The 15,397-nt window shown below is 54.6% G+C and overlaps 2 protein-coding genes across 4 annotated transcripts in view; both read left to right on the top strand.

Annotated features, from left to right (window-relative positions):
- Positions 1 to 15,397, top strand: part of CAPN5 (calpain 5) — a 51,914-nt gene that overhangs the window by 24,634 nt on the left and 11,883 nt on the right. For all 3 annotated transcript variants that reach the window (XM_029208218.1, XM_029208219.1, XM_029208220.1), the window contains exon 4: positions 12,847 to 13,055. In XM_029208218.1, the coding sequence (XP_029064051.1) occupies positions 12,847 to 13,055 (209 nt within the window). The remainder of the gene's footprint in view (positions 1 to 12,846; positions 13,056 to 15,397) is intronic.
- On the top strand, positions 2,979 to 5,251 carry OMP (olfactory marker protein). The gene has a single exon (XM_029208222.1). The coding sequence runs from the start codon at positions 2,979 to 2,981 to the stop codon at positions 3,666 to 3,668; it is 690 nt and encodes a 229-aa protein (XP_029064055.1). The 3' UTR covers positions 3,669 to 5,251.

Here is a 15,397-nt window from a genome sequence, read left to right as displayed (position 1 = left end):
CCTATGGCATCCCTGATGGGGGCATTATGGTCTCCCCAACTTGACAGTGCATTCCCTGAGGGCAGGGCAGTGGACTTTAGGTGACCAGGTTTTGTGGACCAGACGTCAGGTGTGACAGTGGGGTGGAGCATTTGCCATTAGCCTGGCCTGGCCCAAGCCAGGTGAGTTCACCTTCCCTAGAGCCAGGCGTGGCCCCAGGCGCAAGGGCAGGCCTGAGCCCTGCTCTGAGTCACGGGGTACCTGGGCCCAGGAGGAGATAGCCATGCCCCCGGTGGGGGGGAGAGCAGAATTGAGCAGAAACCCAGCGGGGTGCCCGAGTGTCTGAGAGCGAGTTTTGGGGGGTGGGCATCCCGGGCCGGGGCCTAGGGGAGGCACCTGGTGGCAGGGCCTCGCAGTCTTTTAGTTCCACTTAAAAACGTTTCCCATCCCACCCCTGCCCATGTTATATGAGCAATCTCCGCCCTTTAGCATAATAGCAGTTCATGCACCACACGATAATTGAGCACCAGCTATGCCCCAGCACCATTCTAGGTACCGGGGACAGGTGATTTTAAAAAGTACCTGGAAACAGCCAGTGTTGAGGGTTTTCTACATTTCCTTCTAGTCTTTTTTCCATTTGGGGTTAAAAGAGGGGCTTGTTCATTTGTTATGATCACGTTTTTGCAGTCACGGATGCAAGTCTGGACGTTGCTTTTCTCTTCTCTATTCACTCCTACGTCCAGCCTTTGGTGGGGCCTCCCAAGGCATCTGGTGGCCAAGCAGAGGTTTGTGGGAAGCAGTGGGCCAGCCCCACCCACAGCCTCCCGCCTGCCCTTCCTTCCCCTCTGGCCGTCCTTGGTCCCCACGACTCCCTCCCTCCTGCCCTGCCTGTCTGTGAGGCCCCAGCCCTGGTAATAGCTTCCACCTTCAGCCTCTTCCTGCCGGTCGGTAACCCTCTGCCCAGGCCGAGACCAGGCCCTTCCCCAGGGTCCTGCGGCCTCTGAATCCTCATTGGTAGAAGCTGGACACCTCCGACCATGTCCTGCAGGCCCGGAGAGGTGGCGGCATTCTCTCCCTTCAGTGATGCCTCCAGACCACACCCTCCCCATATAGACCCCTGCAGGCTCATGCCATTTGTCCCCCACTCCCCCCACCCCCGGCCCCCACCAGCAGCCCACCTTACTGCCATCCCCTGGCAACCAGCTACCCTGGCACCCAGGCATCAAGGGCTCAACACCTCCAGTTTCCCAGCCTTTCCCACCCCAAGTACTGCTGCGTCCCAGGGGTTACTGTACCTGTGTGGCTGACACCCTGCCCTCATCACCCTGGCCCAGGTCTTGGTTCTGTTCCTCCATCACCCTCACCTTCCAGCCATCTCCCTCCTTCCTGTGCCCGATGCACAGTTGTCTCTAAACCACATTTTGACTTCAGTCAGTGCCCGTGTACTCTCTCCCCATGTGCCCATCTTCCTCTTGTTGTCCTCGTCCTTAGGCCCCATGATCCATCACATCAGCTATTCTCTTGTCGGTGTCATTCGTTCATTCATTCATTCAGGATTTCTGAGGGCCTCCTATGTGGCAGCCCTGTTCTAGGTAGTGACTAGAGTGATGAACCAGACAGCCACAGTCCCTGCCCTCTTGGTGGGGAGACATCACAGACAAAAACGAAACAAATGTACAAATAAAAAGCAAAATTTAGTGCTGGGAAGGAAATAGCTCCTCCTCATGAAGGAGAGAGAAGCTTCCCGAACAGTCACTCCCCAGCCACATTGTTCCCCTCTCCTCTGCTGCTCCAGCTACAAAGTAGAAGGTTCTGTGAGGGACAGGCAGTTTAACATTTGCTGCCTGGTTTTCTCGAATACCATCGGGGAATTGCTGTCAGCAGCCCCCAGAACTGACCCAAGGGCTTGAGGTGTTGTCTTAACAGGATCAGGTGCGTGGTCCCCTTTGGTGACCCTCTTGCTGTTTGTGTAGCCCAAGACCCCACTGACTTACTTAGCTTCCATCTAGCAATTGACTGTGCTTGTGGTCCACTGGGCCCTTCAGATTGTTTTCAGTTATGACACTTTGGCCTGTGCTTCTGTCCTCTTTTCTGTGTGTGGCAGTGTCATGGCAGCTTCCCCTCTCCCTCACCCCCACCCCCAGTTACGCTCACATTTCTTCCATTTGCCCACGTATAACAGCTGAGCTCCTGGTTCCCCCTCAGGCACCGGGGATACAGACGTTTGTCAGATTCTTCCATGGCCTCAAGTCTCCTGGGGGAAACTGAGGCTCAACACAGGGGTAATAAGTGGTGGGATTTTAGTAGAAGAGCTTCCTGGGCATGTGGCTGGTATGCGGCACAGGGTTGAGGCGGGGCCAGCAGGCAAGAATCATCCAGGTCAGTGATTCTCAAAATACGGCTCCTGGACCAGCGGTATCAGCATCACCTGGGAGGTTGTTAGAAATGCAAGTTCTCAGGCCTCATCCGAGACCGATTAAATCAGAAACTCTGGGGTGGGGCCCAGCAAACTGAGTTTTAAGTCCTGCAGCTGGTTTTGATGCTCCGTGAAGTTTGAGAACATCGGTCTCGGTGAGAGATGATGATGGCTGGGCCGGGGTCCTGGCAGTGGGATTGGGGAGACGTGTTTCCAGGGTAATCCACAGGCCTTGCCGATCGGGCATGGAGGGGTGCGGGTGAGGCCGAGTCAAGGAGAGCGCCAAGGTTCGGCTTAGGTGACTTCAAATCTCAAATCGGTGGGCCCCTCTGGGCCTTATTTCCCACCCTCCTGCCAGGGGGTCTTCAGCCTCTCCTGATGTGTCTCCAGTGAGCGCTTGCCCCCCGCCTCCTGCCCTCTTACTGCCTGTAAGCAGTGCTCCCTCTTCACAGCAAGCCAGCTCTCAGCCCATCCGTGGTGGCCAGCGCGGTTGCCACAGCAGCTGGTCCCTGAGGAGCCTGCCACCCTCCTGCCTGCCTGCAGTACCTCCGTTACCGCTTCTGCGAGGAGTAGAGAAGGAGGCATGTGGGGATGCCTGCCCTCCTGCCCACTCCATTTTGAGGACGGGGTGGGGCTGGGAAGAGCCAGTGGCAAAGAGGGGCGGGACGAGGAGGGGGGCGAAAGGGGAGACGGGGCCCCTCTTTGGTGGCCTCTCGCCTTGGCCGTGAGGCCCCGGTCCACTCGGCTCCTGGACGGTGGAGGCGGCAACAGCAAGGGGGCCATGGCGGAGGACGAGCCAAAGCCGACCCAGCTGGACATGCCCCTGGTCCTGGACGAGGACCTGACCAAGCAGATGCGGCTGCGCGTGGAGAGTCTGCAGCAGCGCGGGGGGAAGCGCCAGGATGGCGAGAAGCTGCTGCAGCCGGCGAAGTCCATGTACCGCATCGACTTCATCCAGCAGCAGAGGCTGCAGTCTGAGCGCTGGGACGTCGTGCTGGACAAGCCGGGCAGGGTCACCGTCACGGGCACCTCCCAGATCTGGACGCCCGACCTCACCAACCTCATGACACGGCAGCTGCTGGACCCCGCTGCCATCTTCTGGCGCAAGGAGGACTCGGAAGCCATGGATTGCAATGAGGCTGACGCCCTGGAGTTTGGGGAGCGCCTGTCCGAGCTGGCCAAGATCCTCAAGGTCATGTACTTCCTCATCACCTTCAGCGAGGGCGTCGAGCCTGCCAACCTCAAGGCCTCCGTGGTCTTTAGCCAGCTCTGATGGCAGCTGCCTGCTGCTACCCTCTCCCTTGGCCCACCTGCCTGACCCCTGCCCATACCCCTTTCCCCCATGTGTGTGTTTGGGGACATTCTTCTAGCTGCTGGCCTGTACTTGGCTTGGCCAGGACCCCTGAGCCTGCGTCCTTCCTTCTCTCCTTTCCCTGGTGCTGGTGCTCCTGTTCACGGGAGGAAGATGCAAGGGCTCCGTAGTCTAGAAGCTGACCTGGCTGCCGCTGCTTCTGCCATAGACCATGGAGACCTGGTTGGGGCTAGTGTGGGAAGATGGAGAGGCCTTGGGAGATGGTCTTCTCTCTGCTCCGTTGTTGGGAGAGAGACTGAGAGACCAAGGCAGAGACAGACACAGACCGAGAGAGACGCCTCTAAAGAACCAGCCATTGGGCTTCCTCCAGAGACAGGGGCCCAGAGATGACAAAGAGATGACAAAGCAGCTTCCTTGGAGAGTCTGGCACACAGGCATTTGCTGCCCTCCTGGCCACGATGCCCCTTCCCAGTGTCCGTGTCTGGAGGTGAACACTCAGCCTGCTGCTCCGGGCACCTTGTGTGGGCCCACGACACCTCAGGGCTCTTAAGACATTGGGCAGGGTTGCTGTGAGGGCTGATTTGGGCAGTGGGCAGTGGCTGGCACGCTGGAGGCTGTGCAGGCCAGCTCTTGGTTTTCTGGGAATGACTTCAGGAGGGGAGAAGTGAAGGGGGAGATCTCAAAAACGTTGCATAGAGATGTATCTATCTATACATACACATATGTATTGAGAGATAGCATGCTATATTCATATGGTTGTATTCCATACCTGCCCTGTGAATAAGTCTGAATTGCCTAGCTGGTTCCCTGGTGGCCCTTAGCAGGGGCTTGATCAGGATGGCCTTGGGGAGGGGAAGCTCCTGAGCCGGGAGACTTTGAGGTTCATGCAGTGAAGTGGGGAACAGTGTAGTAAACAGGTTTCCCTCTGCCTGGGGGAAGCTGGATAGAGGGGGTCCAGAGCCCTGGAGCTGGAGACAGTAACATCTCTGGGGCCTGAGGTGTCCCCTCCTGGGATGTCAGGCTTTTCCTGGCTAACTGGTCGGAGAAGGCAGGTGTGTCATCCTGGTGCGGCATCTTTGGTGGGGTTGAGGGGTAGGAATCGGGGGCAGCCTTGGAGGGGAGCTGTGATGGATGGTGGTCAGCAGTGGGCTGGAGGTGACAGTGTGGTGTGATGGCGGAACACTGGCCTCAGAGGTCACAGGGCAGAACCCACTCACCAAACAAAGAGGGAAACTGAGGCACAATTGCTAGCAGATTCAGTTCCAAGCCCCAAGCCCCCCTCACGCTGCGCAGGCCCAGTGAGCTCCTCTGAGGCCTGGCACCAGCCAAGGGCACCTCAGGAAGCACCCCCAACACCGTGTCTCCAGGTCAGCCCTGTTTTGTGTCAGGGACGTGCCCGTGACATTTCCCTCGTGAAGCAGAGCCGTCAGGGGGCTGCAGGGCCCTGGGAGCAGAGGCACTGAGAGATGGAGGGTCAGAGCCAGCCCTAGTGGCCAGGGCTGCCGGGAGGGCAGGCCCCCACTTTGGAGGCAGGCAAGCAGAAGCATTTGGAGTCGATTCTTCAGTGGGAGATTTGGCCGTGGTGTGAGCGATGGTCCTTTCTAACCTGAAGCTCGGGTGTCTGTTCTGGGACATGCTTGGATTCCTGCCTGCTTCTCTCCTGGCTCCGGGGGAGCCTGGAGGCTAGACCCCTGTGGATGGCCCTGTCCTTCTGCCTCTCTGCCTGACCCCTCCCTGCAGCTCTGGGGCCCTTCTTGCTGCAGACTGCTTGTATCCGCACTCCAGCGCGTCTGGTCTGTGCAGGCTTGTGAGTGCCTCTGCCGTGCTCACTGTGTGTCCCCGGTAAAGCCTGTGTGTCCCCGCCTCATGGTAAGTGTTCTCTTCCCAGGAGCCACCCCTCCCTGGGCCCCCTCCACACCCCTGCCCCCTCCTCCTGCCGCTTTCAGGGCTGAGGCCCAGAGCAGGTGGTGACTGGCCCAAGGTCAGACATCAGCATGGGGTTTGAAACCAGGTCCCGTGACACCAAGCCAGGAACCAACAGCCCTGACAGTTTTTTCTCCAGTGGCCCCCAGACCAGCCTCTGTATGGGGCATGGAGAGAGCCATGCTGAGGCCTCGGGGAGACACTTGGGGCCCACAGGGGATGGTGGGGACCCACCAAGCCGTGCTCAATCTGGAGTCTCCCTCCCTTGCAGGGTGGCCGGGCAGGAGGCAGACGGGACAGGGGAGTGGCTGAGAGGTGGGGTGGGATCAGGCCTGTGCCCCGATTTCCCTAACATGCTGTATGTCCTCAGGCAGCCCCTGACCCTCTCCCAGCTTCAGACCTTCTAAAGGGAACAGCCTGGTTCTCTGAAGCCCCTTGCAGCCCTGCCCCACTGACCAGAGAAGACCCATGTCACCACGTCACCTTAGTGCCCCACCTTTCCTCTCTGGATTTCCTCCTTGTACTTTCCCAGTCGCTGTAGACACAGAGTCTCACTTTGCACCATGATTCTGAGAGGAGGGTGTTAGGAGAACCTATTTACTAAGGAAGAGTGTAGGGTTCAGAGAGGTGTAGTGAGTTGCCTGAGGCAACACAGCAGTCAGTGCTTAGGGCAGCAGGCAGTGTGGGGTGGAGGGATAGGCAGGGTCCAGGCCTGGCTCTGTGGTTGGAGAGAGTGGTCATGGGGGAGTGGATTCTCCTCACCATTACCAGGCTTGGAAGGGCCCAGCTGAGGGAACCTTAAGCCCTCACAGTCTAGCCTGGGAGCCTAGCCCGAGGGGCCGCCCTGGTCTCTGAGCGTCTGGCTGTGCTCACTCCTTGTGAACAGGGATCCCGGGGCCCCCTGCAGGTGTGTCAGCACCCCACGCTCCAGGTGGTGAGCTGGAGGCACTCCTCTCCCAAGGGGCTGGGGGTGGGGATTGCCCAGTCTTCCTGGCTTCTTCCAGCCGTGGCGTCTGAAACTTGGGAATTTGAGACTCTTGGAATCAGAAGCTGAGAACTGAGAAACTTCAGATACTCAGAACCAGGGACCCTCTCGTTCTGAGGATCTGGAGAGGTCTGTGGCTCACCTCAACCAGCTTAGGTAACACAGGAAACTCCACTGTAGTCCCTCAGCCTGCAGCCCTGCTGGCCTTGTTTAGAAATGCTCCTGGCTGGCCCTCTGGGGTCCCAAGCAGAAATCTGTGGGAAGCTCCCTCTCTGCCACATGGACAGACATACACACACACACTTGCACATACACATGCATGCTTCTGTGCACACACTCACACACGGGCATTCACTCACTCGCCCAGGGTCCCAGCAAGATTTGAGCCCAGCCACTTGGGTCTGGGTGGGAGTCCCTGAGGGAGAGCACCGAGGGGGTGCTCCAGGTGCTGGGGCACCAGGGGGTACTGTGGCACACCCATCAGTGGGACTCTGAGGTTTCTGGGTGATTCTGCAGTGGGTGGCTGTTAATGGGCACACGAGGGGCTCCAAATCCCACAGAGTTCTTGCCTCACTGCCCGGTCAGCCCAAGGAGGTGCCTCAGCCCCTTCAGGCCTGTTTTTCCTATCTGCACAGTGGACTGTCATTAAGGTTTTCCTTTCTCCTCTTGGGAGGGAGGTTGACCAGGTCCCCCCGAGGTTTGCACACACCATGTACTCCACACACCAGCAGGGACGACCCCTCATGTGTACCCAGCCCTCCACAGTTGATGCAGTACAGCCAAGGCCGTTCTCCACCTTCGTTCTCACAACAACCTTGGAGGGAGGGTAGGTAGATGCGGAGACACTGAGGCTCCGAGAGGTGACCTAGTCGAAGCTTAAGTCCCAGCCACACACCGAGGTTGGTAAATTGATGTCCAGCATCAAACGACAATCAGGATCAAGGCTACAGAGGACAAGGAGCTTTATTTGCAGGTCTTAGGAATTGCAACGGGGGAGACACAGATTCAGGTAGAACCAAAGAGCGTTCCAGGGAAGAGGAAGTCGGGCTTGTAAAGGCAAAAGCCATAAGGTCGTTAAAGGAAATATTTGTCCTTGAGGCTGTCAAGAGTTATTTTAGGGTAAGGACCCAATAAATATCTTGAGTTTCTGGAACACTGGGCAAACGTTCTGGATGGCTGCGTTAAGACAAGAAGTGGTCAAAGTTCAGATTCTGTGCAGGTGATGACGTGAAGAAATCACACTTTCTCAGTGACCTCCCAGCTCCGTTTTAGAGCGCTGTCTTAGTAAAGCTGACTCCATTTGTATTTTCCTTTCACACCAGTAGTGGGTACAAGCTCACCAGCTGTCCAGGCCCTCGCTGCGGCCGGCATTTGGGGATTTTCCTCCCAGAAAGACTCAGCCAGCTGTGGAGCTGGCCCTGGCCCCGTGCTGGGCGGTGGGGATCTGAGCAGGAGCTTGGGGGAGGGGCTGCCGGACGGCGCCCAAGGGGAGGGTGGGGTCAGGAGGACCCTGCAAGCTGCTGCTCTGCTGGCCCCGGAGGGACAGGGATGGGGATGAGGCCGGCAGAGGGAGCCACCCGTGCAAAGCTGAGGTAACCTGAGGCGTCACAGGGTGTAGATTCCTATAGGGCCTGAGGGAGGCAGTGTTCAGGGGTGAAGCTGAGAGCTGCCCGCAGGGCTTTGAATGCCGGGCCAGGGAGCTAGTGTCCCTGGCTATGGGGCTTTTCAACTGTAGTCACACGAGAGGAGAGAGACAGCCTAGTGAGCCCTTGGACCCATCCCTCCACCTCAACCACTGCCAACTCATGGTTGATCTTGTTTCCTCTACAACCCCGCTCCCCCCAGGCAGCATGTCATTTCATCTGTAAATATCTCTGAACGATAAGGACTCGTTCAAAACCCGGAACCATAATATCGCAACGTAACTAAAATAACTTTATAATAATTCCTTAATATCATCAAATGCCCAGTAAATGTTCTGGTTTCCGCTCTGGGTCACAAATGTTTATATGTATATTTTCCAGTTTGTTTGAATCAGATCCAAAGGTCCATTACTGCAGTCCGTTGGTTCCCCTTCATCTTTTCATTTTTTTCCCTTGCAATCTAGTTGCTGAAGAAGCTAGTCATTTGTCCTGGGAGTTTCCAACCATCTGGATTTTGCAGGCTTCGTTTTCATGGTGTCGATTAATATTTGTCTGTGCCCTGAGTTTCCTGTGAGGTAGCACTCACCTCTGGAGGCTTCATAAGATGCGGCACAATTTTTTTTTGCACAACTGCTTCATAGGCGAAGTTCTCTCAGGAGGTACATAATGTCGGGTTGTCTCTTATTTTGTGACATAGGAACCATCGGTGATCCTAAATCGATGTTAGAAGCCATGATTGCCTAAATCCATTATTTGTCAGTGGTTGCAAAAGAATAGGAGTCTAGGACTTCTCTGGTGGCACTGTGGTTAAGAATCCACCTGCCAACGCAGAGGACACGGGTTCAAGCCCTGGTCCGGGAAGATCCCACATGCCGCGGAGCAAATAAGCCCGTGCGCCACAATTACTGAGCCTGCGCTCTAGAGCCCGTGAGCCACAAGTACTGAGCCCTTGTGCTGCAACTACTGAAGCCCGTGCGCCTAGAGCCTGTGCTCCGCAACAAGAGAAGCCACCGCAATGAGAAGCCCGCCCACCACAATGAAGAGTAGCCCCCCACTCGCCGCAACTAGAGAAAACCTGCCCACACAGCAACGAAGACCCAACGCAGCCAAAAATAATTTCTTCTCACTTCTTAGATGGAATTCATCACCAGATAAAAACCTCCCTTCATCTGCTATTGGTTACTCTATGGCACAGTTTGTATAGAAAAGTCAGGTTAAGTCTTTGATTTTTTTTTCCTTTCGATTTCCAGTTTCAAAAAAATGAGTTGTTTCCCTGCCACCCTCCAATAGTGACTAATTATTTGTTTGTGTTAATATCATCATGGTCTCATGGATTTGAACATATTGGATGTGTTTTCATTCATCACTGTCATTATCCTTTACTGCTGCTCCAATTGGCCTGTCTTTGGCTAGTGGGAGCCTCTTCAGATTGGTCCTGAATCCTCTGGTTGCTTCCTTGATTTCTGGCATGACCGGATGTGGTGTGGAGGGTGTGTGGTTTGTGTGCCCGTGGGAGCACACCTCCCTGGACAGACTGCTTCCTCTCGCTTGGTACCCTGGCTGGCAGCAGAGAGGGGCTGAGGGGTGAGAAGGCTGGCCTGGGGCTTCCTTGAAGGGCTGTGGTGTGGGAGGGAAATTGAGGCCCATGGAGATCGCTGACTCTGTATCACAGGCCCTGGAGCCTCATTAGCTGCCTTTTGAGTAATAGAGGGTTCAGAGCCAAGCCCTGGGTTTATTGATCCTCCCGTGGCCCCAGTGGTACCTCCCAGCTCCTGCGAGGACTCCTCTTCTTCCCTCCCCACTCCGCCATCCTTCTTCCACATCCCGTGCAATCCAGAGCTTTCAGAGCAGGGAGGAGTGGAGGAGGGTGCAGTGGCCAGGCCAGTGTTCCCAGCTTCCGACTCTCCATTGCTCTGTGCCCCTGCATGTACCCCCTTTTTTGCAAAATAAATTTATTTATTTATTTATTTATTTATGGCTGCGTTGGGTCTTCACTGCTGCACGTGGGCTTTCTCTAGTTGCTGCGAGCAGGAGCTACTCTTCGTCGCGGTGCGCGGGCTTCTCATTGGCTGGCTTCTCGTTGCAGAGCACGGGCTCTAGGCGTGCGGCTTCAGTAGTTGTGGCACATGGCCTCAATAGTTGTGGCTCTCGGACTCTAGAGTGTAGGCTCAGTAGTTGTGACACACGGGCTTAGTTGCTCCGTGGCATGTGGGATCTTCCTGGACCAGGGCTCGAACCCGTGTCCCCTGCACTGGCAGGCGGATTCTTAACCACTGCGCCACCAGGGAGGTCCCTGTAACCCATTTTTGATACACTTTTCTGTCCTGAAATCAAGTGTCAGGGAACCTGCCAGGGGTCAGGGCAGAGGCCGGCCTGGGAGTCTTCACTGAGAAAGGACACACAGTTGACTGAAAAGGGACCAGCTAGTAATCAGCCCTTGCTGGGTGCTAGACTCTGTGTCAGGCTCTGAAGCCCTGAGTGTGAATCCTGCCTCCCTCACTGGTGCCTGTGGGTGGCCTTCTGCAGCGACTTCCTGCCCTACCCCTCAGAAGACAGCCCTGAGGGTTCAGGCGCTAAGGCACTTAGCTGGGCTCCATTAGTGGCTGTAGCGCCTCTCACTGTGCTTATCATTTTCATTGTCTTGGTCCCGAATGTCCCACTAGGGAGCATTTCTCTTTGCCAGCATCTCTGCTGATGGTTAGAGGCGTGTAAACAGAAGCATCCTTAATGAGGGTGGGGGTTGGGAATGGCTTTTGGCTGAAGTCTCTGTGCTCAGGCTGCTCCGGACCTTGGGATTTATTTACAGCCTCCTGATACATCTCTGGCTCCTCAGACGGATTGCCTGCGTGCCCATCCCCATACCTGGGAGTGATTTTCTTCTAGAAGATGGTTCTTCTGGTCTTGATGGGGTTTGGCTCCTCTGGGTCCTTGCCCGAAAGGGCCAGCAGGTCCCCCTGACTCAGCAGGGTGAGGGTTTTTTCCCCTGCCTCCCCACCTCCTGCTGCCCCAAATTCCTCTGTTCGTCCTAGTCTGCTGGGGCGATGCCCACTGCCAGCTCTCAGGACACCTGCTCAGAAGCTACTGCTTGTCCTCCAGGGTCAGGCCCACCACTCCCTCCTCTCCATGGCCCCGCATGTACCCTGTGTCAGCCTCAGCACTTGCCTGTGTGCCTGCCTCTCCCACCAGACTGGGAGCCTCCCGAGGGCAGGGACCATGTCTGAATCATCTGGGTCCTCAGTGCCAGTGTGGGGCTGGGTGCAGAGTGGTCCACACTGATAAAGAACTCCTTATTTGGAGGCAGATAGACCTGCGTTTGAATCCTGGCTTCAAACCCAGGTCTGCCTGCCTCCCAAGAATGTATATTTTCTAGCTATGACAAGTTACTTGCCCTCTCTGAGGCTTGATGTTCTCACCCGTAAAGTAAGGATGGATGTATTAGTAATTTCATGGGGTGGTTGTGTGGATTGAACCGAGATAACCCATGGCAGTCACAGGCTTGGTATCTGGCATTTCCAAGATGCTCCATAAATAATCAATTTTATTAAGAGTCCCAGTGGATGCCTGTGAATTTATTCATTCAGTTAACACATGTTTATTGAGGACCCTCTCTGAGCCAGGCCCTGGACTAGGTGCTGGGCGGATAGCAGTGACCAAGACTGACGTGTCTCTGCCCTAAGAGAGTTGACATTCCAGTGACAGTATCAGCACTGAACACAATGTCACACACTTGTGTAATTATAACTGGGGAAAGTGTCTCAGAGGAGAAGTGCCAGGGGCCGTGAGTTGGATGGACGGGGGTCCTGGCCTAGTCTGAGGAGTCAAGGAGGGCTTCCTGGAGGAGGAGGGTAGGCCCTAAAGGACAAGTGAGAGTCAGCTGCAGGAAGAGCAGGTGCGGAGTTCCTGACCAGAGAAAGAGCCTGGAGCAGGGCGCAGTAGGTGGAGGCTGGGGTGGGTGAGGGTAGAGACACGAGCCTGGGGACAGAGCATATTAAGGGTTTGGGCTTTATTTTCCAGGGGACCTGATCAGAAAGATCACTCTGCTGCTGTGTGGGGCAAGAGCAGATGTGGTTGCTGATGCTGTTAGTGTCCCGGGGCGAGGAGATGGGGGACCGGGCCAGGGTGGTGCTGGGGGGCTGGAGAGGAGGAGATGCATTTTAGCAGAATGTGGGAGCTCAGATTGCATGGAGAGAGGGAAAGTGGGGAGGCCGGCATGGCTGCCAACTTCTGGCTCGGGCAGGACAGGGGGCATGGTGGCACCACTGACCAGGCAGGAACTTGGGTGGATGTGCTATATTTCTGAGAGGGAGGATGCAGATGGAGGCATGAGGAAGGGAAGGGGAAGCTCATAGAATCTTAGAATGACAGAGCTGGGAGGAGCCTCAGGGGGCCTCCAACCCCTTCAGGGATGGGGAAACTGAGGCCCGGAGATGAGAAGGATTTGCCCAAGTCCCATACTGGTTCATGGCAGAGATGGGAATTGAACCCAGTATTCCTTTCCATTTGATTCCGTGGAGGCACGCAGCCCCACTTCCTCAGGAAGCCAGCCGTGACCCTCAGTGTGTCCCATCCTGTCCCCCTCCCCGTCCAGGTCATCCCAGACTGGAAGGAGCAGGAGTGGGACCCCGAGAAGCCCAACACCTACGTGGGCATCTTTCACTTCCATTTCTGGCGCTTCGGGGAGTGGGTGGACGTGGTCATCGATGACCGGCTGCCCACAGTCAACAACCAGCTCATCTACTGCCACTCCAGCTCCCGCAATGAGTTCTGGTGTGCCCTGGTGGAGAAGGCCTACGCCAAGTAGGTGCCAGGGTCGGGCGGCCAGGCTGGGGTGGAACTGCTCTTGGGCTCTGTGCGGGTGTTCCTCTAGCTGGGGCTCCAGGCACAGAGAGGTGAGGGGCAGGTGCAAACACACACAGCGAACTCAGAGCCCGGCACCCAGAGCACAGTCAGGTGTGGTGGAGGCCTGGACTGCAGGGCCTCTGGGTACCTGGTGTCAGGTCCCCACAATCAGCCCACATAGGGAAGCCCGCTTCTACCTGGGAAGATGGAGGCCCAGGCAGGTGTCCTGCAGGTAGCTGGGGGCAGAGCCAGCAACCATATTCAGGTCGATGGTTCTTTTCCAAAGATCCAAGTTGCTGAGCCGTCCCTGGAGGCCTTGTTGGGCATGTGGTGTCTCCGAGCCTGGGCTGGTCGAGGAGGCTGGGACAAACCACTGCCTTTCCTGCTGGCTGGGCCTCCCCTTCACCCACCCACTGGTCTGTCTACCTGACTGTCCAGCCATTCTATCTTTCCTGCCCCTCCTCCTGCTCTGTGCCAGGCCCTGGGTTCCCAGCATGGGCATGAGCAAAGGTTTGCTGAGCTGTGGAGGGCTTTGGGGCAGAGTGACCTGCCCAGGCCCCTGCAGGACAGGTGCAGGCCTGGTGCAGGAGGGCCAGTGGGGTCAGAGACCAGCTCTGTGGGAGCGTCTCCTTGATTCTTCCTCCCAGGCCTGTTTGTCACTCTCCTTGGATAGTGTGGTGTGTGTGTGTGTGTGTGTGTGTGTGTGTGTGTGTAAAAGGAAAAAAAAAACTCCATCATCAAAAACAAACCCATGGAACCCTCTTGCACTGTTGGTGGGAATGTAAATTGATACAGCCACTGTGGAGGACAGTATGGAGGTTCCTTAAAAAACTAAAAATAGAATTACCATATGACCCAGCAATCCCACTACTGGGCATATACCCAGAGAAAACCATAATTCAGAAAGACACATGCACCCCAATGTTCACTGCAGCACTATTTACAATAGCCAGGTCATGGAAGCAACCTAAACGTCCATCGACAGACGAATGGATAAAGAAGGTGTGGTACATGTATACAATGGAATATTACTCAGCCATAAAAAGGAACGAAATTGGGTCATTTGTAGAGACGTGGATGGATCTAGAGACTGTCATACAGAGTGAAGTAAGTCAGAAAGAGAAAAACAAATATCGTACATTAATGCATATATTTGGAACCTAGAAAAATGGTACAGATGAACTGGTTTGCAGGGCAGAAATAGAGACACAGATGTAGAGAACAAACGTATGGACACCAAGGGGGCAAAGTGCCGGGGGCTGGGGTGGTGGTGGGATGACTTGGGAGATTGGGATTGACATATATACACTAATATGTATAAAATAGATAACTAATAAGAACCTGCTGTATAAAAAAATAAAATAAAATTGAAAAACAAACCCATGAAAACGTGTCGGCAGATTCCATTTTCAGTCCTAAGAAAGCAAAACCCGCCCCCGGTGGTCAGTTGGTCACCATCGTCCTTGGTGCAGGCTCCTCTCCTCCCACTCTGGGAGACCCACTCAGTGACTCAGTGGGCTAGCTCTATTTTTTCTTTTAAGTAAAATTTTTATTATTTTAAAAAATTGTCCAAAATATAATATTTATCATTTTGACCATGTGTAAGTGTGCGATTCAGTAGCATCAATTACATTCACAATGCTTTGTACCCATCACCACTGTCTATATCCAGTATAGATGATGATACTTTTCATCATCCCCAACATAAATTCTGTTACCCACTAAACAATAACTCCCTCTTTCTCCCTTCTCCCAACCCTGGGAACCTCCATTCTGCTTTTTGTCTCTATGAATTTTCCTATTCCAGGTAACTCATGTAAGTGGACTATTTGTCCTTCTGTGTCTGCCTTATTTCAATTAGCGTAGTGTTTTCAAGGTCCTTCCATGTTGAAGCATGTATCAAAATTCCGTTCCTGTTTATGGCTGAATGGTATTCCACTGTTTGTGTGTGCCACATTTTGTTTATCCATTCATCTGTTGATGGACACTCGGGTAAACTGTTTCCACCTGCTTGCTGTTATGAATAATGTGGCTATGAACATTGATGTACAGGTATCTGTTTGAATGTCTCCTTTTAGTTCTTTGGAATATATACCTAGGAGTGAATTGGTGGGTCGTATGGTAGTTCTGTGTTTACATTTTTGAGAAACCACCAAACTGTTTTACACAGGGGCTGCACCAGTTATGCTTTTTTTTTTTTAATTATTTACTTTTAAAATTATAAAAAGAATGCATATCTGTTATAGGAAATCCAGAAAATATAGGAAACTATGCAGAGGATAATAAAACTCTCCTATACT

The sequence above is a fragment of the Monodon monoceros genome, unplaced genomic scaffold (assembly GCF_005190385.1).
Source record: "Monodon monoceros isolate NGI ecotype Baffin Bay Population unplaced genomic scaffold, NGI_Narwhal_1 Super_Scaffold_7, whole genome shotgun sequence".
NCBI lineage: Eukaryota > Metazoa > Chordata > Mammalia > Artiodactyla > Monodontidae > Monodon > Monodon monoceros.
Note: the sequence above shows the minus strand (reverse complement) of the source record. Positions and strands in the feature narration are given on the sequence as shown.